General features: G+C 43.4%; 2 protein-coding genes across 2 annotated transcripts in view; both read right to left on the minus strand.

Moving 5' to 3' along the window:
- Positions 1–597, minus strand: part of CFAP251 (cilia and flagella associated protein 251) — a 66,942-nt gene extending 66,345 nt beyond the window's left edge. The window contains exon 1 of the mRNA XM_072802410.1: positions 447–597. The gene's annotated coding sequence lies outside the window, so the exon portion shown is untranslated. The remainder of the gene's footprint in view (positions 1–446) is intronic.
- Positions 598–1,229: 632 nt separating this feature from the next.
- On the minus strand, positions 1,230–25,732 carry PSMD9 (proteasome 26S subunit, non-ATPase 9). The gene is made up of 6 exons (XM_072802409.1): positions 25,496–25,732; positions 21,925–22,027; positions 17,321–17,532; positions 15,015–15,116; positions 3,250–3,338; positions 1,230–2,896 (listed from the first exon to the last, which is right to left on the minus strand). Exons 1-6 carry the CDS (start codon positions 25,631–25,633, stop codon positions 2,869–2,871), a joined length of 672 nt encoding a protein of 223 aa, XP_072658510.1. The 5' UTR covers positions 25,634–25,732; the 3' UTR covers positions 1,230–2,868.

The raw sequence follows: 25,732 nt of genomic DNA on the forward strand, positions 1-25,732 counted from the left end.
TTATAAAGTTTAGCAGCCGTCTAACATGGTCTCTCATTTATTCCTTCTGACAAACTTGAGTTTGAGGCTCTGAGGGTTGAAGTGACTTATTCAGGTCACAACGCTAGAAAGAGGCAGACTCTGACGCTTGGTTCCTCCCTCTGAAAAAAGCATTGCTAGGACACCAAGCCCCCCCCCTCTCCCCCCCCTCCCCCGCCCTCCAGCACGGGGCCTGCTCTGACTGCAAACTTTGCCGGCAGATCTTAATACTGGGGTCCAGGGGTAGGGGCGGACGGTATAGGAGATCAGTGGCGGGGGTGCACAACGCCCAGGCCCAGGCGGGCTCTCTCCTCCAGCTCTGGGGCTGCGCCCCCCTGCCCCCCCCCCCCACCGCCAGATGGGGCGAGCGCCCCCCACCCCCGCGGGGCACCAGGCCCTCCCACAGCAGGACCCCGGCCCCGACTCACAGAGCGCGCCCTCCCGCCGCCTGGACCCCTCTGTCACCTCCCCAGCCTCCAGAGGCCACGGTTTTCTCCTCCACGCGCTGCTTAGCTACGGTTGCCACCCAAGCTCCGTCCCCAAGCTCCCCGCGGTAGAGCTGAAGGGCTGGACGGTGCCACGTGCCCAAGGCTCACGCCCCCTGGCGGTCCCAGAGGGACGCGCGCCACTGCCCCGCCCCCGGACGAAATTAGCCTTCCTTGCCAGGCGACTCTTTCTTCAACCACCCCCCCCTCTCCAAGTGCCAAGTATGCCAAGTGGTGCATACTTGGCAGTTCTGACTCTCCGAAGGCTTGACGAGATGAAGTATGAGCTGTTTGGTAAAAGTCTCTTTGCCGAAAGCACACTTTATTTCCCGGTCTCAGACGCGGCACACAGATCGGCCCTCCACGCTTTCCCAACGGGCGCTACATGCTGTGTGCAGTATTTTCGCTAGCTGGGATTACACACTATTTAGGTTACATTATCTTGCTGTTCTCATCACAAAATGCTTCTGCAAAACCAGCTTGGTTCAGCCTATTAGCATCATTTCAAAGTGACTCTCAGCTACAATCTCACAGAAGACGGCACACGCCGCCATCCTGAGGCTTCTTTAAACCTGCAGGAAAGCAGCCAAAGGCACTGATGCAGAAAACTCTGGTGCTCTCATTTAGGAGAATGTCAATGATTCTCCCTGCCCTCCACCCCCAAGCCCCAGTGCTGGTAGATTAATAAGCATACATCTTAAAAAAAAAAAAAAAAAAGGATCAAACTGGATGATGCAAGCTGTGTTTATTATAATCTGGGGCTTATAAAAAGAGACTTGAAAATACTTGGAATCAGAACACGCACACACACAATTTAAACAGCAAAGAGTGGTACGCATGGCATGTCTGTGTCTGTAAGGGGGGAATGCATGTGGATGCACTGCTAGGGTAGAGTTTTGGGGAAGATACTCAACATGAAGGCTTTCCAGTTAAGCATGAGAATCCATGGCTGGAAGCAAGAGCCCAAGTATTGATTCCTGTCAAGGCAACCTAGTTTCTGTATTCAACCTAAGCAAATCCATTCCCAAGGAACACTGGCATGCCTCAGCAGAATGGGCCATCCTTCCTCTGAAATAGAAAGTGATGTGCAAGATATGTGGGAAAAAATAGTGATACGGTGAAGGGAGAAAGTAAAACACAGGGTCACTAAGAATCACTGAAACCCATGTGGCCCTGTGAAAGAGAGAAAATAAAAGGAAGGAAGAAGGAATCAGCAAGTTTAAGGAGTCAGGTATGCACACACTGCTGGTCCCGTCAGCAATCAAGCACACCTTGGCAGTTTACAAACTACTGTTGATTTGAGGGGATGACCAGGAGGTTCAACTAAAAAGGTCAAATTAGAAGATAATTTGCAATGTTTTTTATTCCAGAAGCAAAGGGAGCTTGCTGCTCTCCTGTGAGTTATAGAGGAGGAAGCTGACACCTCAGGGGGGCTACCTGGGGAGCCTCCTGGCTTTCCCTATTCTTCAAGGGAGCGATGTGCCCGGGAGGTAGAGCTGCTGAGGATGTAATTTCTGTATCCAGAGCAGCAGTGCCATAATGCAAATGCAGATGCTGCAAACCCCATTCACTAACGGATGATGTTCTTGAAGTGTTGGTCAAATCCTGACTTCAGAACCACTGTTGGTTTGTTCTGTCCAAATTTTTTTTTAAAGTAAGCTCTACACCCTGGATGGTCTTGAACTCAGAACCCCAAGATCAGGAGTTGCATGTTCTACCCACTGAGCCAGCCAGGTGCCCCTGTTCTGTATAACTTTTTCTTTTTTTCAAGATTTGATTTAAGTAATCTCTACACCCAACATGGGGCTTGAACTTACAACTCCAAAATCAAAAGTCACATGTTCCACTGACTGAGCCAGTTAGGTGTCCCTGTCCAACTCTCTATAAGAATGTTCTAACTCCTGTCAGAGCTTTGGTTTGGAGGTTCACAAGAAATTCATTTGGCACCGTATGTTAACTAAATTTAATTTACATAAAAAAATTTTTAAAAGGGAATTCGGTTGGGGTGATAACATCTTCATATCAGCACTGAAACCTGTGTTTATTCAGGAGGAAAAATCTAAAGAATAACGTCCTATCAACACCTGCCAGAATAACTCCCACCCACTTCCCCACAATCCAGAAAACTCCCATTTAGGGCCATCGCCTAATTCGCAAAAGATGCCAAGCACAAATCAAGTTAACAATGCCTTAATCCCAAGAGGTTACACTGGAAGGCCACAGCGTTTCCATCACCCAAAAGTCCAGGCTTCCAGCCTCCTCCAAATCCTTAAGCTTCCGGGAGAGAAGAGAAGGAAGAAATTCCCACCAGACCCACATCCAGGGCAAGGGAAGATGGTTTCCTATTACTGTTCCCTGGGAACAATCATCTTTGCAAAGGAATAATGTTGCAGCTGAAAGAAAAAAAAAAAAAAGAAAAAGAAAAGAAAAGAAAAGAAATGACATAAGTTTGGTGGCTCCAATCAGAAGACCAAAAAGTGAGCCCTCTGAGTGATTCACCTGCATTCTCTGTCTTTTAAATCGAATGCCCAGTTAGTGAAAGAATGAGTGACCAGGGCTCCTTCTACCCCCACACCTGCAATCTCATTTGTGCTTCAAGTACTTATCAGGAGTTTCTACAGGCAATCTGGGGAATACCATCATTTCCCAGTAGCCACCCTACCTCCTCCCCAGAGCTTTATGGCTGACAAACACTCAAGTGAAAACTGACAGGGCATCGTGTAAGTGAGCAGAAATGATACTTTACCCCAGCAGTCCTTTTCCTGCCCAGCGGGTCGGGACAAGTCTAAGCTGATGTTTCTCCCCTCTGCGGATCACTGTCACATTGAGGGGTTTCTGAAAGGAAAATAAGCTCATTTTATAGTCAACCTGTTTAGTATTCAAAAGAGATTCAAACTAAAATGCCGAGATACTGATTTTTGCATGTCAGAGTGGTAAGTATGCTTATATTAATAAGCGTAATCCTGCAGTTGTCAAGAGTGTGGGGGACATGACACCCCCCCAATGGGGTTGTGAATTGGTACTATCCTCATGGACAAACACATCTCTCCAAAAAATTTTTTTTAAAAGGCGCCTAAGATACATTTTACAAAAGTACAAGATAATATATGAACAAAGTGTTACTTCTGGGACTGTTTATAAATTCAAAAACTGAAAACACCCAAAACATCCCTTGATAAGGTATTAGTCAAATATAGGATAGTGAATGAAGCCGTTTTAGTAAAAACAAAACGAGCAAAGTATGAACCCATCTGAATATACATTTTTTGTTTAATTTTATTCATTTATTTTTTTATGCTCTTTTTTTTAAGTAGGCTCCATGCCCAATGTGAGGCTTGAACTCTCCACCCTGAGATCAAGAGTTGCATGCTACCAACTAAGCCAGCCAGGCACTCCTGAATATACCTACTAAAAGGGCATATTTGTTGCTTCATGTATACAAAGCTTTCTGGAAGATATCCAAAAAAACTGTTAACAATGGTTACTTTCAGAGAGAAGCACCAGGAGTTTGGAATGAAAAAAAAAAGATGACATTTATTTTTATATCTTTTTTTTTAAGACTTTATGTATTTATTTGAGAGAGCAAGGGAGCACAAACAGGGGGCAGGGGCAGAGGTAGAGCGAGAAGCAGGCTTCTCCACTGAGCGGGGCGCCCAACATGGGGTCCCATCCCAGGACTCTGAGATCATGACCTGAGCTGAAGGCAGACACTTAACCAACTGAGCCACCCAGGCTTTATATTTTTATATTTCTTTGTATCATGTGTATGTATTACTTTATATTTTATATTTTTATATTTTTATATTTATATATATATATTTTGTACCATGTGTATGTATTACTTTAATGTAAAAAATTAAAATAGAATATATACCAAGGAAACTTAAAAATAAGGTGCATTAAAATTTAGAACTTTTGTCCATCACAGGATACTATCAACAGAGTGAAAACTCAGAGAATGGGAGAAAATATTGGCAAATTATGTGTCTGATAAGGGATTAATATCCAGAATATATAAAGAACTCCTACAACTCACAACAGCAAACAATCCAATTAAAAAATAAGCAAAAAATTCTAGAGTAGACATTTCTCCAAAAAAGATAAACAAATGGCCAAAAGCACATGAAAAGATGCTCCACATCACTAATCATTAAAGAAATGCAAATCAGAAACCACAATGAGGTATCACTGCACATCCATTAGGAAGGCTACTATCCAAAAACAGGAAATGACAAGAGTTGGCAAGAATATGGAGAAACTGGAATATTGTGCACTGCTACGGGGAATGAAAAATGGTGTAATCACTGTGGAAAACAGGATAGCTATTCCTCAAAAAACTGCTAACAGAAATATCACATAATCCTGCAATTATTTTTTTTTCACAGATTTATTTGAGGGAGAGAAAGAGAGCATGCAGGGGAGGGGCAAAGGGAGTCCTAAGCAGACTCCACACTAAGTGTGGAGCCCCAAGCAGGCCTGATGTCATGACCCCAAGATCACAATGTGAGCCAAAACCAAGAGTCAGATGTCTAAACAACTGTGCCACCCAGGTGTCCCCACATAATCCTGCAATTAAACCTCTTGGTATACACCCCAAGAATTAAAAGTGGGGACTCAAACAGATATTTGTACACCTCTGTTCATTATTTATAATAGCCAAAAGATGGAAGCCAAGCAAGTGTTCATCAACGGATGAACGAATAAACAAAATGGAGTATTATTCAGCCTTAGGAAGAAGGAAATTCTGACACACACAAAATGGATAGACCATGAAGACATTATGCTAAGTGAAATCCATCAGCCACAAATGGAGAAATATCATCTGATTTTACTGAAAGTGAATTCAAGGAGGCAGAAAGCAGATTAGTGATCACCAGAGGCTTGGGGAGAGGAGAATGGGAAGTTGGTGTTTAATAGGTATAGAGTTCCAGTTTGGAAAGTTGAAAAAGTTCTGCTGGGGGATGGAGGAGGGGGCTGCAGAACAATATGAATGTACTTAATGCCAGAGAACTGCATACAGAAATGGTTCAAGTGTTAAATTTTATGTTATATATATCTTATCACAATTTTTAAAAATTATGGCAGATCTATCAATGTAATCTCTAAATCTGACAAAGTAAAGCAGTAAGAAAAAAACAAAAAGATGCCACTTTTCACCTAGATGGTCAAAGAATAAGACTGCCAAGAGCATGGGCAAGAGGAGTCAAGAAACAAGCCCTCGTATACACTGCTCGAGAAAATGTGAACTAATCCAAACTTTTTGGAGGGCACCCTGACAACATCTATCAAATCTGTAAATGTGCATTGCATTTGACCCAGTAATTCCACCTCCAGAAATCTCTCTGACAGAAACCCTCATGTAAGACAAGAATATTCACTACTCCATTGTTGGTGATGACCAAACATAGGGTAAAACCTCAATGTTGGGATGCCTGGGTGGCTCAGCAGTTGAGCATCTGCCTTCTGCTCAGGGTATGATTCTGGATCCAGGGATTGAGTCCCACATTGAGCTCCCTGTAGGGAGGCTGCTTCTCCCTCTGTCTGTGCCTCTGCTTCTGTCTCTCATGAATAAATAAATAAAATCTTTTAAAAAATGGGCAGCCCAGGTGGCTCAGCGGTTTAGCACTGCCTTCAGCCCCGGGCCTGATCCTGGAGACCCAGGATAGAGTCCTATGTCAGACTAGCTGCATGGAGCCTGCTTCTCCCTCTGCCTGTGTCTCTGCCTCTCTCTCTCTCTCTCTCTCTCTCTCTGTGTGTGTGTGTCTCATGAATAAATAAATTAAAAAAATCTTTAAAAGAAAAAAATAAAAAATAAACAAAAAAATAAAAAATCTGAAAGAAAGATCTGTGTGTGTGTGTCTCTCATGAATAAATAAATTTAAAAATCTTTAAAAGAAAAAAATAAAAAACAAAAAAATAAAAAATCTGAAAGAAAGAAAGAAAGAAAGAAAAGAAAAGAAAGAAAGGAAAGAAAGGAAAGAAAGAAAGAAAGAAAGAAGAAAGAAAGAAAGAAAGAAAGAAAGAAAGAAAGAAAGAAGAAAGAAAGAAAGAAAAGAAAGAAAGAAAGAAAGAAGAAAGAAAGAAAGAAAGAAAGAAAAGAAAAGAAAAGAAAAGAAAAGAAAGAGAAAGAGAAAATCGCTTAGTTTAAAATTAATTAATTAATTAATTAAATAAAACCTCAATGTCTGGTATGGAGGGCTAGTTACATAAAAGATGGCATACCAAGCAAAATGGAATACAATGAAGAAGGTACCCCACCTGGAAATCCCCTCAAGGGGGACGGAATCCAGAATGCTATGTAAAGTAGGTCTTGTTTGTCTTCTTTTTCAAAAAGCAATCACTACAGACATATTCATCCACACTTAAGAAATATGTGAGAGGGGGATCCCTGGGTGGCTCAGCAGTTTAGTGCCTGCCTTTGGGGCAGGGCATGATCCTGGAGACCCGGGATGGAGTCCCACATCAGGCTCCCTGCATGGAGCCTGCTTCTCCCTCTGCCTGTGTCTCTGCCTCTCTCTCTCTCATGAATAAATAAATAAAATCTTAAAAAAAGAAAGAAAGAAAGAAAGAAATATGTGAGAGATACACTGATGTGATTCTGGTTTTAGAAATGATACCCCTAGACAAGCTAGAAACCCAGAGGTCATCCTTGACATGGGCTGGGTGCCATATTAAAGCCCATATACTAATATCCTAAAGGTCTCTCTAATTTACCCACTTCCTGCTGCCCACTCACCAAAGCCACCATCACCCCTTGACCAGGGTGCTAAAACTGTCAGCCCTCCAGTCAGCTTTCTACCTAGCATCTGGAGAAATCTTTCCAAGACACAAGGCTGCTTACATCTGTTACCCTCAGTTTGGAAGTGTGCATGGCTCTCTACTGCTCCTCAGTAAAAAAAGAATGAAATCTTGACAGTACCACAAGGCCTCACACGGTGTGTTCCCTGCCAACTTCCCAGATCTACCTCCTCCCCACCTACCCCTTCCCTCCTTACTCTGGGCTCCAACCATCTTCTCTGGCCCTCTCCCCTCAGGGACACAACCCTGCTGGAAGGTTCCTCTCCTTATCTTGCTACCAGTCTCTAGGCTTGATCAACTTTTTTTTTTTTTAAGATTTTATCTTTTTAAGTAATCTCCACACCCAACTCAGGGCTCACTCACAACCCTGAGATCAAGAGTTGCATGCTCCATTGATGGAGCCAGCCAGGCAACCCCAGGCCTTGATCAACTTCTAACACTCACAGGTCACATCCTCGGGAATGTTATCCTAACCACAGTCATTGCCTTCCTAGCCTCCTCAAACTTTTCCTTCATAATACTCATGGGGGTGTATAATTACGTTTGATTAGTTCTTGTCTCCCTTGCTGAAGTGTTTGCGAGGCAAGGGCCTTCTGTTTATCTGTGCTATTGCCGCCCTAGTGCCTGCACCTTGCCCAGCACTTAAACAGAGCAGGGAAGGTACATAGGAGGAAGAGACCTAGGACTTCTGTTCTTTTCTTCAAAAACTTTTGCCCTGTATAATGTTTGACCCTAAAAATGCATTATTTTTATTTATGAGATATAATTCAAATACAGTAAAATCAATTGTAAAGTATACAATAGGGACACCTGGGTGGCTCAGTGATTGAGCATCTGCCTTTGGTTCGGGGTGTGATCCTGGAGTCCCAGGATCAAGTCCCGCATCAGGGTACCTGCTTCTCCCTCTGCCTGTGTCTCTGCCAATCTGTGTCTCTCATAAATAAATAAAATCTTTAAAAATAAAATAAAATATACAATGCAGTGGGTTTTAGTGTATTCTGAGATTCATACAAACATTACCACTACCTGAATGAAGAATCTGTCATCCCCTAAAAGGATCCTTGCACTCCTTAGTAGTAGCTCCCCATTCCTTCCTTCACTCAGCTGCTGATGACCACCCACCTGCTTCCTATCTCCGTGGATCTGCCTGTTTTGGACACTTTCACATAAATGGAATTGTAAAATACGCAGTCCTTTGTATCTGGCTTCTTTCACATAGCACAAATTCTTTCTAGGTTCATCCATGCTATAGCATGTCAGCACTTCATTCCTTTCTACAGCTCCATAAAATATACGTTGTTTATAATAAAGAAGACTTTTTTTAATTGAAGATTTTTTTTTCCTTTGAAAATACATGCATTTGATATAGAAACCCAGCTTTAGGAAGTTACCAAAAGAAACAAGAGATTCATCTACCAGAGTACTAATTTCCAGGTTTCCATAAAATTGGAAACTACCTAAACGTCTAACAACAGAACATGGTGGGGATTTTTTTGTTTTGTTTTGTTTTTTACCATTTTTCTCAAGTCACAAAGTGGACCCTTGATTCTCAAGTCGGACTCTGTTTCTGGGAGGATCCAAGGCCCTGAGGGGGTAAGGTCTCCCCACCTCAGCAGCTCAAGTTTTATCTGTTTGATACATTGGAATTCCCCAAGAAATTCCATTGGAAGGAAAGGTGCTGTTGCTTAAACGTTCAATAACTACTTTTGTGAAGAAGGATTCATAATGTTATTAACTACAGTCACCATGCTGTACATGAGAGTTCATAATAATGTTGTATTGCCTATTTGAAAGTTGCTAACAGTAAATCTTAAAAGTTCTCATTACAAGAAGAAAAAACTGTAACTATGGTGATGGATATTAACTAGACTTACTGAGAGTATAATTTTATAACGTATATAGATAATGAATCATTATGCTGTACGCCCATAACTAATATAATGTTACATGTCAATTATACCTCAATAAAAAAAAAAAAAGAAGGATTCATGATCTCTGAAGAGCTTAATAACCTATTTAACTAGAAAAGACAGACTAGGGGTAGCCCCAGTGTCCCAGCGGTTTAGTGCCACCTTCAGCCCAGGGCATGATCCTGGAGTCCCTCCCAGGATGGGAGTCCCACATCCAGCTCCCTGCATGGAGCCTGCTTCTCCCTCTGCCTGTGTGTGTGTGTGTGTGTGTGTGTGTGTGTGTGTGTGTCTGTCTGTCAAGAATAAATAAATAAAATCTTTAAAAAAAGGAAAAGACAGACTAGCAGCACTGGCGTGGCTCAGTTGGTTGAGCGTCTGTGAGGTCATGATCCTGGAATCCTGGAATCCTGGAATCCTGGGATCGAGCCCCACATAGGGCTCCCTCCTTGATAGGGAATCTGCTTCTCCCTCTGCCCCTCCTCTCTCTCTCTCAAATAAATAAATAAAATCTTTAAAAAAAAGACAAGACAGACTAAAAACCAGTAGCTGTTATCACTAATCACCAAAAACTGGAAAAAACCTAAATGTCCCTCACTGGTAAATGGGTAAACAATCTGACATTTATCTACACAGTGGATCACTACAGAGCAGTAAAAAGGAGTGAACTACAGATACACACAACAATGTGGAAGAATCTCAGATGTAAGATGCCAAGTGAAAGAAGCCAGATTTAAACGGCCATACAGAGATCCCTAGTGGCTCAGCAGTTTAGCACCTGCCTTTGGCCCAGGGCGTGATCCTGGAGTCCCAGGATCAGGTCCTGCATCGGGCTCCCTGAGTGGAGCCTGCTTCTCCCTCTGCCTGTGTCTCTGCCTCTCTCTCTCCCTCTCTCTGGGTCTTTCATGAATAAATAAATAAATAAAATCTTTAAAAAAATAAAAGGCCATACATATTGTGCGGTTCCATTTATAGGACATTCTTGAAAAGATAAAACTGTAGGGATGGAGCACAGATTGGTGGTTGGGTGGGGTGGAGGCTGGGGGAGGGGTTAACCATGAAAAGATATGAGGCCATTTGGGGGAGAATGACAGAATTGCTCCATATCTTCATTACAGTGGCAGTTCTCAGACTATGTACATGTGTCAAAATTCACAATACTGTACACTGAAAAGGGTGAATTTTGCTATAGGTAAATCACACTTTAATAGCCAATAGCTCTATATGCTGGTATATGAACAGACTGACCCCAGAAGGACATGAGACTTTTCATTACATGTTCTTTGGTTCTGTCTTAAACGTGTCTGTGTATTACCTCTCCCAAAAAAACCAGAGACATATTTACAAAACAAATCCGTAACAATGAGCCCAGACAACTGCCAAGTTTAAAAGTATGTGCACCACAGTACACAAGACACACAAGCAAACCACTACACTAGGAAGTCCAGGGAAAAGGAGTGAAAAATCGAGACTCTGGGTAAACATAACAGAACCAACCTGCTTCTACAAATCTCACTAACATGATGACAGGACAGCCAAGGGGAAACAAAAGACCACCACCACAGGACGAATAAATAACATGGCAGGAGACTGCAAAGATGAAAGAGGGCACCAAAATAAAAAGCCAACAGAAAGTGGACAAGTGGTAACTGAGCAAGTAGAGAAAATAGACACCCTGTTTAGTGGTTCTAGAAAATGCCCATAAATTCTTTGATATTCCTTCAAGATGTAAAGGCTAATGATTCCCTTGCTTTTGAACGTGGGCTGGACTTGGTGAGTCGCCTCTAATGAACAGAATGAAGTAGAAGTGATAATGCATGTCTTCAGAGACCTGGTCAAAGAAGACACCACTGCCTCCTCTGTGCTCTCGCTTGGACTGCTCGCTCTGGGGGAAGTGGCCGCCATGCTGCAAGCGCACTCCAGCAGCAGTACAGAGGGGCCCGAGCCATGAGGAATTGATGCACCAACAGCCATGTGAGTGAGGCATCTCGGAAACAGATTTTCTAACCTCAGTCAGGCTCTCAGATAATGGCAGCCGCTTCCAACACCTTGACTACACCCTCATTGAGACCATGAGCCAGAACCACCCAGCTAAAACCCACTCCTGGATGTCCAAGCCTCAGAAACCGTGAGACATAATAAATTTAAGCTGCTAAGTTTACAGTAAGTTTATTTTTTTACTTACCAATAAATAACTAATACACCCTTTATGGCAACAGGTTAAAAAGAAGCTGACAGGGATCCCTGGGTGGCGCAGCGGTTTGGCGCCTGCCTTTGGCCCAGGGCGCGATCCTGGAGACCCGGGATCGAATCCCACATCAGGCTCCCAGTGCATGGAGCCTGCTTCTCCCTCTGCCTGTGTCTCTGCCCCTCTCTCTCTCTCTGTGACTATCATAAATAAATAAATAAAAAATAAAAATAAATAAAAATAAAAAATAAAAAGAAGCTGACAAAGAACAAATGGATTTGTTCCAGAGAACCCCAGGAAGGTTTAGTACAAAACAGACCAATGAAACAGAATAAAGACTTCCACTTATAGGAATCTGAGAGATAATAGAGGTGGAGATATAAATAAGTGGGTAAAGTATTAACTATTCACTAAATAGTATCTGGACAACTACTATCCATTTTGGGGGGGGGTACCCTACCTGATACCATTCACAAAATTAATTCCAGATGAGGTATATACTAAGTTGTTGTATATACAACAAATGTCTACATAGTATCTTGTATATAAATGTTCACAAAAGTATTCACAATAGCCAAAAAGTGGAACCAAACCAAATATCCACCAACTGATGAATGGATAAGTAAAATGTATATTCATACAATATGATATGACCCAGCCATAAAAAGGAATGAGGTACTGACACCTGCTACAACATAGACAAACCCTGAAAACATGATGCTGAGCAAAGGAAGTTAATCACAAAATATCATGTATTATGTGATTCCATTTATATGAAAGTCCAGAATAAGCAGATCCATACAGACCAAGAGTAGTTTAGTGCTTAAGGGGTTGGTGGGTAGGGGGAAGGGGCAGTGATCACTAATGGGCATGGAGCTGCTTTCTGAAGTCATGAAAATGTTTCTAAAATTAATTGTGGTAATAGATGTACAACTCTATGAATATACTAAAAACGATGGAGCTATGCAGGGTTTTCTTTAAGATTTTATTTTTCTAAGTAATCTCTACACCCAACATGGGGCTCAAACTCACTCCTCAAGAGTCACATGCTCCACAGACTGAGCCAGCCCAGTGCCCTGAGCTAGACACTCCAAATGGGGAAACTGTATGGTATGTGAATTATACCTCAAAACTGTTGTATAAGAAATAATCAAAGACTGGGGCACCTGGCTGTCTCAGGTGGTTAAGCGGCTGACTCTTGATTTTGGTTCTAGTCATGATCTCAGGGTTGTGAATCAAGCCCTGTGTTGGGCTCCATGCTGGGAATGGAGCCTGCCTAAGATTCTCTCTCCTTCTGCCCTTCTCCCTGCCTCTCTCTCTTCCCTTCACTAAAAAAATAAAAATAAATAGATCAATTCCACATGGATTAAAGAAAAACTAAAAACAAATCCATAAAAGCGTGAGAAGTTCTTTAAGCAGACACAAAATGCAAAAACCATAAAGCAAAAAACTGATGAATCTGGCAAAATCAAACTCCTGAACCTCCTCCATGCAAGTGCAGACTTGGTGAAGGTGTCAGTGTGAGAATGAAGGCCTGACAACTGGCTGGGGCACAGGTACCAGCCAGCTATGTTTCAGCCTAATGCCTGCCTTCCAAAGAGTTACACATGGATGAGCAACGCAGCCAAACAGCTGAGCAGGCGCAAGACAAACCAAGAATTACTGTCAAACTGAATACTTCATTTGGGAATGAAAAACTTTTGTAGATAATTTCTATGGACTCTGAGTCCCTGTTTCTCCTGCAAAGTGTGGATCTTTTTGCCAAGATAACTTTTGTGAAAGTTACATTCCTGAGCCATGAGCTGAGGTGATCAGGTAGAAATGCTATTTAAAGGCATACTATTCCAGAAACTGGTGGATTGCAGCCAATTTTGAATCCCAACCCTTATTATATTTCCAAGGATTGAAATTGTCAAACTGCACATGAATCATGTTCTAAGGTACTACTGTGTGAATAGTGCTTTGCTACTGTGCACTGTCCCTTCTTTCTTTAAATTCTCAGGTATGGTTTTGGCTGGGAAGACCTTGTTATATTAACAAATGTAACAAAATGGTTAACTAACTTAAAAAAAAAAACCAAACTTTCTAAGTCACCATAAAATAAGTTAAAAGACAAAGAGATAATCAGGAGAAACATATATATCATGAAAACAGGCCAAGGTTTAGTATCTGGAGTATGTTAAAAAAATTCCTATAAATTTGGGTGCCTGGGTGGCTCAGTCGATTAAGCATTTGCCTTCAACTCAGGTCATGATCTCAGGGTCCTGTGATAGAGCCCCACTGCCGGCTCCCTGCCCAGTGGGGAGTCTGCTTCTCCCTCTCCCTCTGTACTCAAGCTCTCTCTCTCCCCTTCTCTCTCAAATAAATAAAAAAAAAATCCTTTTTTAAAAATTCCAACAAATCAATTTTTTTAAAAGGACAAATAGCCCAATTAAAAAAATGGAAAAAATATAAACAGACAATCCACAGAAACAAAAATATGAACATTAATCCAAATATAAAATAAAGATACTCAACCTCACTGGTAATCAGAAAAATACAAATTAATGCAAGATGTCATTTTAGCAAAAATGTTAAAAGATCAGTAATACAGAGTACTACTGATGATATGGTACACTCATAATGTTGGTCAGGACACAAATTAGCAAAACTTTTTTGAACTACCTATTATAAGTGTGCATAATACACTGAGAGCCTATAATTCTACTTTCTGGGGTGTTTGTTTGTTTGTTTTACTTTCTGGTATTTATATCAAGAAGTTGCCCGTAGAGACATCTGGGTGGCTCAGTGGTTGAGCGTCTGCCTTTCGCTCAGGGCGTGATCCTGGGATCGAGTCCCACATCGGACTCCCTGTGAGGAGCCTGCTTCTCCCTCTGCTTATGTCTCTGCCTCTCTTTCTGTGTCTCTCATGAGTTTCTCCCTCTGCCTATGTCTCTGCCTCTCTCTCTCTGTCTCTCATGAATAAATGAATAAAATCTTAAAAAAAAAAAAAAAAAAAAAAAGTTGGGATCCCTGGGTGGCGCAGCGGTTTGGCGCCTGCCTTTGGCCCAGGGCGCGATCCTGGAGACCCGGGATCGAATCCCACGTCGGGCTCCTGGTGCATGGAGCCTGCTTCTCCCTCTGCCTGTGTCTCTGCCTCTCTCTCTCTCTCTCTCTGTGACTATCATAAATTAAAAAAAAAAAAAAGTCATCTGTGAACAAGGATATATGACTGTTCATGCTAGAATAAAACCATAAATAACCAAAATGTCCATTGATAAGGCAGGGGACGGACAAACTGGAGTACATTCCTACAACGGAGTGCCATGCAGCAGGACAAAAGATCAAGGCATGTGAAAGTGAAAAGATTCCCTGAGAAACACTGTTGAATGAAAGAAGGGATAGGAAGTAGGAAAAGGGTATTTATATAGGGTGGCTGCAAAGGCCTAGCCCAGGTGTCATTTGTACAAGATGAGGGATACACATAAGGGAGAAAAAGCATTCCAGACAGAGAGAACAGCAAGTGCAAAGGCCCTGTGCCTGAGCAACAGCTCTCTGAAGGCCGCAAAGAAAGACCCCAGAGACAATCCTGGCATTGGCAATTCTAGGGTTACTGACCAGATGTGACCTCCAACTCACCCCCTCACTGTGCTGCACCACATTGCTAATGTTATGCAGAGACTGGAAGTTTTGGGTGTTCACAGAGCCAAACTCCACAATCTCATCATCCACTTGCAGACCCTAAAGAGAGAAGAAAAACAGAAAATCAGGGTAGAGGTTAAATGTGCTTCTGGTGTTCTTTACCCTTTCATATCCAATTTAATGTCCAGGCCAACAGCTTGTTTTCTACTGGGAAGAGTGGTAGGCACAAAGCAAAGAGGTCAGGGATTTGGCTACCTCACACAGGAGGAGGTGGTAGATAATTGGGTCACCTGCTCCCGGGGATTCCTTCTAGGACGATCTAGTAAAAGGGGGCCAGTTCTATCTGATGTCTGATAAAAGCTGGCAGTTGTACAGGCCTTAAAGAATGTGGGGAAAAGCCAAATGCTATCTTCTGGGGTCAGGGGCGAAAAGAGACAGGCTAATCTGGGCCTATTTTGTTCAGGGGTCAGAATTTAGGCAATTTTGCTCTACAAGTCCCCACATGCACAGACACCAGGCTGACCCAGGAATAGTGTGACCCTTTCATCCTAAGAACACAGATCACAATTCATTCATTCCTTCAACTAATATTTGTCATGGGCCTATTACAGCTCTGTGCTAGAGCTGTGGATAGAGAAGTAAAACAAAGCTCATATAGAACCATCCTGTAATCATTAAAGTCAGTTGGCAGGACCTGGATTCAGGACCCAGTTCCATAGATGAGGAGCTATGTGTCCTGGCACCAGTTACTTCAGGTCTTAGAAGCTTTATTAGTGGATAAAAGGTGTTAAGATTAGTGCCTACCCTAGAAGGTGGCTGTAGGATTAAATATCAACTACATATTCAAATAAAAACTTGATCATGATGTTCAGAGTAGCATTATTCATAATGGCCAAAAGACAGAAACCAAATGTTCATTAAGTGATGAATGGATAAAAACAATGTGATAGGGGATCTCTGGGTGGCTCAGCAGTTTGGTGCCTGCCTTTAGCCCAGGGTATGATCCTGGAGACCTGGGATCGAGTCCCACGTTGGGTTCTCTGCATGGAGCCTGCTTCTCCCTCTGCCTGTGTCTCTGCCTCTCTCTCTCTCTCGGGTCTCTCATGAATAAATAAAAAAATAAATAAAAAATAAAAAAACAATGTGATATATCCACACAATGGAATATTACTTGGCCATAAAAAAGAAATAGAGATACATGTTCTGTTATACATGATACTAAGTGGAAAAAGCCAGTCATAAGGGTCATATAGGATTCTATTTATATGAAGCAGAAAGCAGACTGGTGGTTGCAAGGGGCTGGGGGAGATGGGTTGGGGAGGGAGTGATGGCTAATCAGTAAAGTTTCTTTTTAGAATAATGAAAATGGGGACGCCTGGAGGGCTCAGCAGTTGAGCGTATGCCTTTGGCCCAGGGTGTGATTCTGGGATCTGGGATTGAGTCCCGTGTCAGGCTCCTTGCAGGAAGCCTGCTCTCCCTCAGCCTGTGTCTCTGCCTCTTTGTGTGTCTCTCATGAATAAATATATAAATAAAATCTTTAAAAAAAGAAAAAGGGGTAGCCCAGGTGGCTCAGCAGTTTAGCGCCGCCTTCAGCGCAGGGTGTGATCCTAGAGACCCAGGATCGAGTCCCACGTCAGGTTCTTTGCATGGAGCCTTTTCCCTCTTCCTGTGTCTCTGCCCCCCCCCTCCAGGTCTCTCATGAATAAATAAATAAAATCTTTAAAAAAAAAAAAAAAAAAAGAATAATGAAAATGTTCTAAAATTGCTTATAGTGATGCACAGCTCTGTGAAGACACTAAAAACCATGGAATTGTATGCTTCAAATGGGTAAATTTTATAGTGTGTGAACTGTATCTCAATAAAGCTGTTTAGAACTTAAAAACATGCCAGGTAAGGTCTAGAATTCATTTGGCAATACAGCCAGTGCAAAGCAAAGACGCAGTAAATGGCAGCTACAGTTGTCCTTCTCCTGTCTAGTACTCAGTGCCTGGCTAAAATAAGTCAAAAAGAGATCCTTTCCCCCTGTCGGATATTTATCACCTTCTCCCTTGGGTCTCAGGCCTCTCCCTGACCAGGTTAGTGGGCAGCAGGGGCTGACTCCTCTCTAAAACCTGGCCCCAGCACAGGGCTGGGAAGCCCAGGGCTCAGTCAGTATTTGCTAAATAAGTGGGTAAAGTCAAGCTGCAGCATGGACAGACACTGGGTCTGTCTATCCACGGTCCTGCCCCACCCACCCCACCCCAAGGCTACCAGACCCATAATACCCTCCAGGTGTGGATTTAGGTGGTGGAGTTCTGGCTTACCGCAATACTGGCAGGGGAGCCAGGACTGATGCTGTTCACTTTGGCAAAGGCCTGAGGGGGCCTGCGGTCCTCACTCTGGCCCAAGTTGCGGCTCATGGCCTCTTCATGGGCCTCGGCCATGTCCCGAGCCTGCTTCTCCTTGTCTCGAGCATGCAGCTGGTGTAGGGCCTCTTCCACCTGCTTCATGACTGCCTTGTGATCATTCTGTAAGCCTGGGAGAATGCCACATTAGGGAACAAGGAAGCCAGCTGAAGACACAGGACTCCCAAATTCAGGACTCCCACATTCGATCGCACTGGACTAGAGGCTGAGGACAAACCTGTGGCCGAGACGGGGGCCACCGTCACGAAGCTCAAAGTCTAGTTAGGGAAAGAGGTCAGGAACAAGTAATTACTAACATCTGATTACTGTTGCCGAGGGCTAGACAGCCAGGACAGGACCTTGCTAGTCTAGGAGATCAGGAAAGACTTCCCAAAGGCAACACTGTTTCAACTGAGACTTGAAAAGGTGAGCAGAAGGCCACCTGGGTGGTTCAGTGGTTGAGTGTCTGCCTTCAGCTGGGGTGGTGATCCCAGGATTCTGGGATCAAGTCCTGCATCAGGCTCCCCATAGGGAGCCTGCTTCTCCCTCTGCCTCTCTCTGTGTGTCTCTCAGGAATAAATAAAATCTTGAAAGAAATAAGGGAGGGAGGGAGGGGAGGAAGGGAGGGAGGGAGGGAGGGAGGGGAGGGAGGGAGGGAGGAAGGAAAAGGTAAACGGAAGCAAGAAATTGCTGTGGTGAATCCACAGCCACCACCTCAGATGCATACAAGGGGCAAGTGTGGTGGCCATGCAAATCAGTGAAGTGAGCTGGGTGTAAGAAGGACTTCACTTTTCTCCTAACAGCCCCACAAGGAAAAATGATGCCTAAGTCCACTAACACATGGCAGGTGATGTTTGGTCTGGAAGAACAGGAGAAGAGCTGGTAATTAGGAATTTGGAGGTAAAATTCTCTGACTTTGTTTCAGTTCTGATAGCTAATTCAAAATGTAGCAAACTGGGGCCCCTGGCTGGCTCAGTAGGAAGAGCATGCGAGACTTAATCTCTGGGATTGTGAGTTCAAGCCCCATGATGGGTGTAGGGATTACTAAAAATAAATTAAAAAAAAAAAAAAAGGTCGAGAATCACACCAGTCCAGTAAGTTATTGCTGCAGGCCAGTCTAGCACAGTGGCTGACATTTTGACAACTTTCTAAACCTAAAAACAATTTTCTTTAGTGCTGTGGATCCCACACCTCTATTCAAGCTAGGTCACTCACAAGCTACATTTTTGATGAGTTTCAGAGGCCAGAGCTGTCGACTGACACTACCTGCCAATCCATGTCCAATGTTTGTGGGGCACAGACTTTTGGACTTTCCAGATGCCCTGACTGTGGGCATGCACAGCTACCTGACCTGGTTCCTCTGCCCCTATCATCTTGGAGCAAAGGTGAAGCCCTCAGATATAATGGGACTCTGGTACTCAACCCACAGGAGCAGATAGATACAAGAAAAGAACCCAGATCTGGGCCCATGGTTCTGGGCCCATGGTTGGCAGAGCACGCTGACTCCTGATCTCGAGGTTGTTAAGTTCAGGTCCCACTTTGTATATAGAGATTACTTTAAACAAACAAACAAACAAAACTCCCAAACTTGAATAGGTAGAGACATCTGACTGGGCAGGAACACTTAAAATGGTGTCGATGTGTAATATATAGTCACTCTTTGACTAGAAAAGTTCCTCTGGATAGTAAGCTCCATGAGAACCCTCAGAACCTTCCATAATGCCTGGCACACAGGAAGCACCCAACACACAGCTGCCAGTGATAGGATGAATGACTTTACTTTCAATATACTGCAATTCTAACGAAAATTTTTTTTAAAAATTTATTTTCCTAAACAAAATGTTTCCAAAGCCTATTTCAAAAAACGAACTTGCAACTGTAACAAATGCAGTCTACTAATGTAAGATATTAATAATAAGGAAAAGCTGAGTCCAGACTATGTGGGACCTCTCTGTATTATTTTTCCAATTTTTCTGTAAACCTAAAACTGTTCTAAAAAATAGAATCCATTTTTAAAAATACAAGAGAGGTGCCTGGTTGGCTCAGTCAGCAGAGTGTGCAACTCTTGATCTCGGGCTCATGAGTTCACTTAAAAAAAACAAAAAGAAGATCAATAAGAATTGATCAACCAGGTTCTTAAATATAATAAAGTCATTAAGATAATGTGATATTGGGGCACCTGGCTGGCTTAGTTGGAAGAGCATGAGACTTGATCTCAGGCTTGTGAGTTCGAGCCCCATGTTGGGTGTATAGATTACTAAATAAACTTAAAAAAAAAAAAAAAAGTGTGATTAGCAAGGAGATGTATCAACAGAACAATGCAAAAAACTAAGAGACCTAAATATGTCTGAAAATTTCCTATGTAATACTGCTAGCATTTCAAATTAATGGAGAAAAAATAGGCTACTTAATAAATGGTGTTGGAACATCAGGGTAAACATCTGGAAGAAAATAAGCCAGTGCTCTCTCTCACACATTAGGCTCTGCTTCTCAAATTTCCCCCAGAATCCTAAATCACAAAGAAAGCAGGCCACATCCCTGGGGAGTCTGAGGGTTAAACCAAAAGCCCCCAAATTTCCCTCCAGTCTTTTTTTTTTTTTAATTTTTATTTATTTATTTATTTATGATAGTCACACACACAGAAAGAGAGAGAGAGAGGCAGAGACACAGGCAGAGGGAGAAGCAGGCTCCATGCACCGGGAGCCCGACGTGGGATTTGATCCTGGGTCTCCAGGATCGCGCCCAGGGCCAAAGGCAGGCGCCAAACCGCTGCGCCACCCAGGGATCCCCTCCCTCCAGTCTTGACATGGTTCTTCCCTACTCTGTATCTTCCACTTGTTTCAATACAAAAATGGTATGCTTCCTTTCCCAAAATCTTCAAGGAAAAGTGATGCTCTAAGATGTTGTTCTATGATTATATTGCAGCTTTGCGGAACATTTGGCACCTCAAGAGGTATCTCACTCCTATGGTAACTACTTATGCCTCCAGAAGGAAGCTCGGCCTTATAATCAAAACATGCTGCAGATGGAATCAAGATTCAAACACATAAAACAGAGGTCAATGAGGGGAAAATGTGCATGATAAATTCCCCTCTAATAAGACTTTGTGGTAGAGGCTGCCAGCTGCCCACCCATGGCAGAGGTGAATAAAGCCCCCAAACATGTTCTTGTGGTAGCCACCAGAACCTGTCAATGTTACTTTCCATGGCAAAGGGGGCTTTACAGATGTGGTTAAGTCCAGGGCACTGATTGGGGAGATCATCCTGGATTACCCAGGCAGGGGGCCAAATGCCATCACAAGGGTCTTTGTAAGTGAAAGCAGGAGTGAGACAGTGAGAGAAAGAGGTGAGATGGTGGGACCAGAGGTTGGGAGGTACAGCTGCTGGCTTTGGAAATGGGAGGAACTACGAGCCATGGGACACAGGCACCTCCAGAAGCAGGGAAAGATAAAGAAATGGGCTCTTTATCAGAGCCTCCAGAGGGACACAGCCCTGCCAACACTTTGATCTTAGTCCAGTGATACCCATTTGGATCTCTGATTATTATAAGGCAATAAATTTGTGACACTTGAAACCACTAGTCTAGGGTATTTGTTACAATAGGACCAGAAAACTAATATACTACCCAACTGCTACGTACAACTTATTCCTCAACTATAAACAAATAAATGATTTTATTTAGGATAGTGATATGACCACCATGGAGTACATACCCCAACATGTCTTGCAGGCAGAGAGGCCTAGGAAGTGAAAGCAGAAAGCAGTGCAACAAGGCGGGGCTGGGATCTACAGGAGAGTTTCTTAAAGGGAGAGTCCTGGGCAGCAAAGGACCTTCTCCCCTTCCCACCTTCGTCCTTCCCTTCCTTCCTGCTTGGTGCATGGACATGGTGACCCTAAAGTTGGAAAACATGTCCAAAGGATGGCACAGCCTGGGATCTGACAGCCAGCCCTGCTCTGCTTCCCTCCAAATGTCTATACTGAGGCACTGAAGGCTCCTGTGTGAGTGACCGCAGTCAGGGCACTATCCTTACCAGCTAGATGCATTTCCTAACACATAACTAGTTTGATCAGGATTGCAAGCAATTTTTTTTAAAGATTTTATTTATATACTCATGAGAGACACAGAAAGAGAGGCAGAGACATAAGCAGAGGGAGAAGCAGGCTCCTCACAGGGAGTCCGATGTGGGACTCGATCCCAGGATCACGCCCTGAGCCAAAGGCAGACACTCAACCACTGAGCCACCCAGGAGTTCCAAATTTTTGACTCCGGTTTCTATCATCACTTTGAAAAAGTTTCCACAGTGAAGTCAAGTCTTTAAGAACAAAATGAAAAATGAAACCATAAATTTTAGAAGCCTAGAGGCCAACCCATTCCCTCACTCAGTCCCTGGATGCGGACAGTGAGCTAATCCCATCAGGGGAGAAGAGAAGGAAGCAGAGAATATGGAATAGTAAGATCATGCTTATGTGCCTTCAGCCTCCCTTGCTGGAAGGCTGGGGATTGGCTGCACGCACACCACTCACAGACGATGTTGTGCCTGGCAGTTCGGACTTGGTACAGGTCCACGTCTGACCGAGGGTAGCCCTCGCAGTCCACCAGTGGCTCATTCATCCCCACGCCCTTTTGCTAGAGGGAAGAAACATGGTTAAGATTTCACAGGTATGAAGTCCTCAAGACATTTTTTTCCCTTGCAGCCATCATAAAGGCGACAGGAATGAAAGCTGCCACATACTGATCACACAGTACAGGCCACGTACTTTCCCCAAATGCTCCCACAACCACCCTCTGTGGTCAGGGGGACGACACACTATTTTTCTTTTTACTGACTTTTAATAACACAAGTAACATCAATCTGTGCTCCTCTTTTTAAGTCAGACAGTGCAGATAAAACTAAAGACTCTTTTGAGCTTCATCCCCAAGGCCAGCCTCTTGGGCTCCTCCAAACCCTCCTTCCAAAAGCAGCTGACACCTGGCTGGTGGCCTTCAAACCCAGAGGGGAGTGAAAGCCCCAAAGAGCATCCAGCTGTGGCAGGACTTTGGTTCTTCCTGAAAGTAAAAAGGGATCTAAAAGGGATTTCAAAGAGGTTTTCATCCCTCGAAGGGCATACTGTTATCAACTGCCATTGGGAGAAGGAATTGGGTGGCTAGGGGACAAGGAAGGCAGAGGGACTTCATTTTCTATTTTTTTGTAGTCTTTTTGAATTTTGATCATGCACACGTATTCCCTATCTAAAATGACACATTTAAAATAAATAAAATAAAATAAAATAAAATAAAATAAAATAAAATAAAATAAAATGACACATTTAACATTTTAAAGTCTTTTCCTACATTAAGTCAGAGGATGGTGCACAATGGCAATGAAACTCGTCCTGTGATGGAGGGCAGAGGGTTTCCAGTCAGTTAGACTTTGATTTGAATCTCAGTCGTGCCGTGTACAATCCGGGTGCCCTTGGTTGAGATCTCCCCTCTCCTGAGGGAGATCCATGACACAGAGAAGATCATGTGACCAGGGGCAGAGGAGTTAGACCACCAAAGCCAGGGATGGCCAGTGACCACCAGAAAATAAGACAGAGGCACTGAACAGATTCTCCCTCAGATCCCCCAGGAGAAACCAACCCTGCCGACAGCTTAGATTTCAGACTTGTGGCCTTCACAACTGTGAGAGAATGAATTTCCATCACTCTGGTCACCCAGTTTGTAGTAATTTGTTATGGGGGCTCCAGGAAATTAATACATGTAAAAGTAATAAATCATGGCTGAATTATTAGTCAGCATAGAGGAAAGCTGCCCAGGGAATATATGTACTGGGATGAGGGATTCCATTCACTTCTCTCCCTTTCTTTCTGGAAGCCACTGGGTTATACCTACCATTTCCTATTGAAGCCCATAGTTTACCTTAGACTTCACTCTTAGTTTTATATTCTACAGGTTTGAACAAATGTATAATGACATGTACCCATCATTACAATCCTATATGGGATACCTACACTGCCCTACAAATCCTCTGTGCTCCATCTATTCATCCCTTCCATCACTTTGGATCCCTGCAACCACTGATCTTTTTAATGTCTCCACAGTTTTGCCCCTTCCAGATTCTGGTTGAAACCCTACAGATGCAGTCTTCTCAGACTGGCTTCTTTCAGTTACTTATAAGCATTTGGGGTTCCTCCAGGTCTTTTCATTGCTCACTAGCCCATTTATTTTTAGCAGTGAGTAATATAGTCTACTGTTTAGAGGTTCATTTTATTTACCTATCCACCTAGTTAAAGACATCTTGGTTGCTTCAAGTCTTGGCAATTACGAAATAAGCTGCTGGAAACATCATGAGGATTTTTGCGTAGACATGTTTTAAACTCCTTTGGGTAAATACCATGGAGCACAACTGCTGGATGGTATGGTAAGAGAATGTTTAGCTTTGCAAGAAACTTGCAGCTCTGAATCAAGAGTTCCCCCACATCCTCAACAGCATCCGGAGTTGAACTGTGATGAATACTGGCCACTTAGACACATGTGTAGTAGTACCTCATGGCTGTTTTAATTGGCATTTCTCTGATGACATATGACATATGTCTTTTGAGATACACGTTTTAAATTCTGATAAATTTTATCTACTTTTTCTTTCATTGCTTGTGATTTTGGCATCACATCTAAGGAGGTTTTACCTGACCCAAGATCACAAAAATTTACTCCTATGCTTTATTCTATAAGATTTATGGTTTTAGCTCCTCCCTCCTTTTTAAAAAAACAATCACAGAGGAGGGCTTCAGGCTTAAAAGCTTTCAGCCTATAACTGTAGCTAGTAAAAAGGAACAAACATATCACCTTGGTATGCATTTTTACCTTATGCTAAAGGGAGGGGAAAAAATCCCTTTCTCATATGCTGTAAAGTTACAAAATTTTCACTTAAGACAAACATATTTAAGTAAAAAAGTGAATCAATATAAAGAAAAATACCAAGGGAATAGTAGTACAGGAGATATTATGGATATAGCATCCCGCTTGAGGTAAAAAGTAAAGTTTGGAAAATTGTTAGCATAATGCTTGAAAACACAAGTTCTGGATTAAACGGGCCTGAGATCTGAATCTCATTTTGTGACTCTAAGCAAGTGACTTCTCTTTTCTGAGCTGGGTAACATACAAACTTCACAAGGTGGTTGTGGATTTCATGATATAACATACACACAAACCAGCACCCTTCAGGCATAATAATCAGCACCCTGCAACATGATACCCTAGTCTTTTGATGCTTGGATTTTACTCTCATCACCTAAAATGCATTGCATCCATTCACCCTATATAGGATGTATTTAATTTATTCTTCCTCTGCAAATTGATTTGTGGTTCTACACTAATTGGCATAAGAAAAACTACCAGTTTGGGGGCTAGACAGACCTGGGAATAGCCCCACCACAGCCACTTCTGGTTACATGACCCTAGACAAGGGTTTGCCTCACCCTGGGCCTCAGTTCCCTTACTTGTCACTCAAAGCTCGGTCTTTAGAGTAGTAGCATCAGCATCGCTGGGAATTTGCTAGAAATAGATCTGCACCTCCGCGCCCCGTCCTCATCAGAAACTGAACTTTAACAAGATCTCCAGGTGCTTGCCAAACATAATGAAAGTTTACGAAGTTCTGACGTAAAGTGAGTTAGCAAAGCACAGATCTTCTGGTACACATTCAACAAGCACCAACGATGGTGGTGATTATCACAATTTATTAGCTCTGTGGCCTGAGGCAGGTTGAAGTAACGCCTCTGTTTCCTCATCCCTAAAATGGGGGGAATAGTAGAACTCACTTCAAAAAGTTGCTGCGAGGGTTAAAGGAGCTAACCACGTAACGCAATTAAAACAGCCCCCAAGCGCCCAACACCGGGTAAGAGCTCCACGAACGCTTGCTATACTAGGCCAGTCGTTCTCAGGGGCTATCGTTAGTTGCTTACCGCCTACTGCCGACAGAGGCCGCAGTTGCCGCGCTTTGGGCCTCCCAGGGAGCGAGAGCTCCACCGCTGAGCGCTCAAACCCAGGCCGCCCCGGCCTCCCCATTCTCCCAGGCTGCCCCCCACGCCCGCTCAGGAGCCCCGAGCCCCCACTCACACTCTCCAGTACGTCATAATTGGCTTTGATCTGCGCCTCGATCTCCTCCTTGCGCCGTATGAGCTCCTGGATGTCACTGACAGTCACCGCGCCGGCCTGCGGGGAGCCTTCGCCCTGCCTGGCTTCCCCCTCCGACATCCTGGACCTCGGCGCGGGATGCGGGACACCAGGCTCCCCGGCTTCCGGGATGCGGCCGCCGGAAGAGACTGTGGCTACGGCTCCGCCCGCGGGCCAAAC

Source organism: Canis lupus, chromosome 27 (assembly GCF_048164855.1).
Source record: "Canis lupus baileyi chromosome 27, mCanLup2.hap1, whole genome shotgun sequence".
In the NCBI taxonomy this organism is placed as follows: Eukaryota; Metazoa; Chordata; class Mammalia; order Carnivora; family Canidae; genus Canis; species Canis lupus.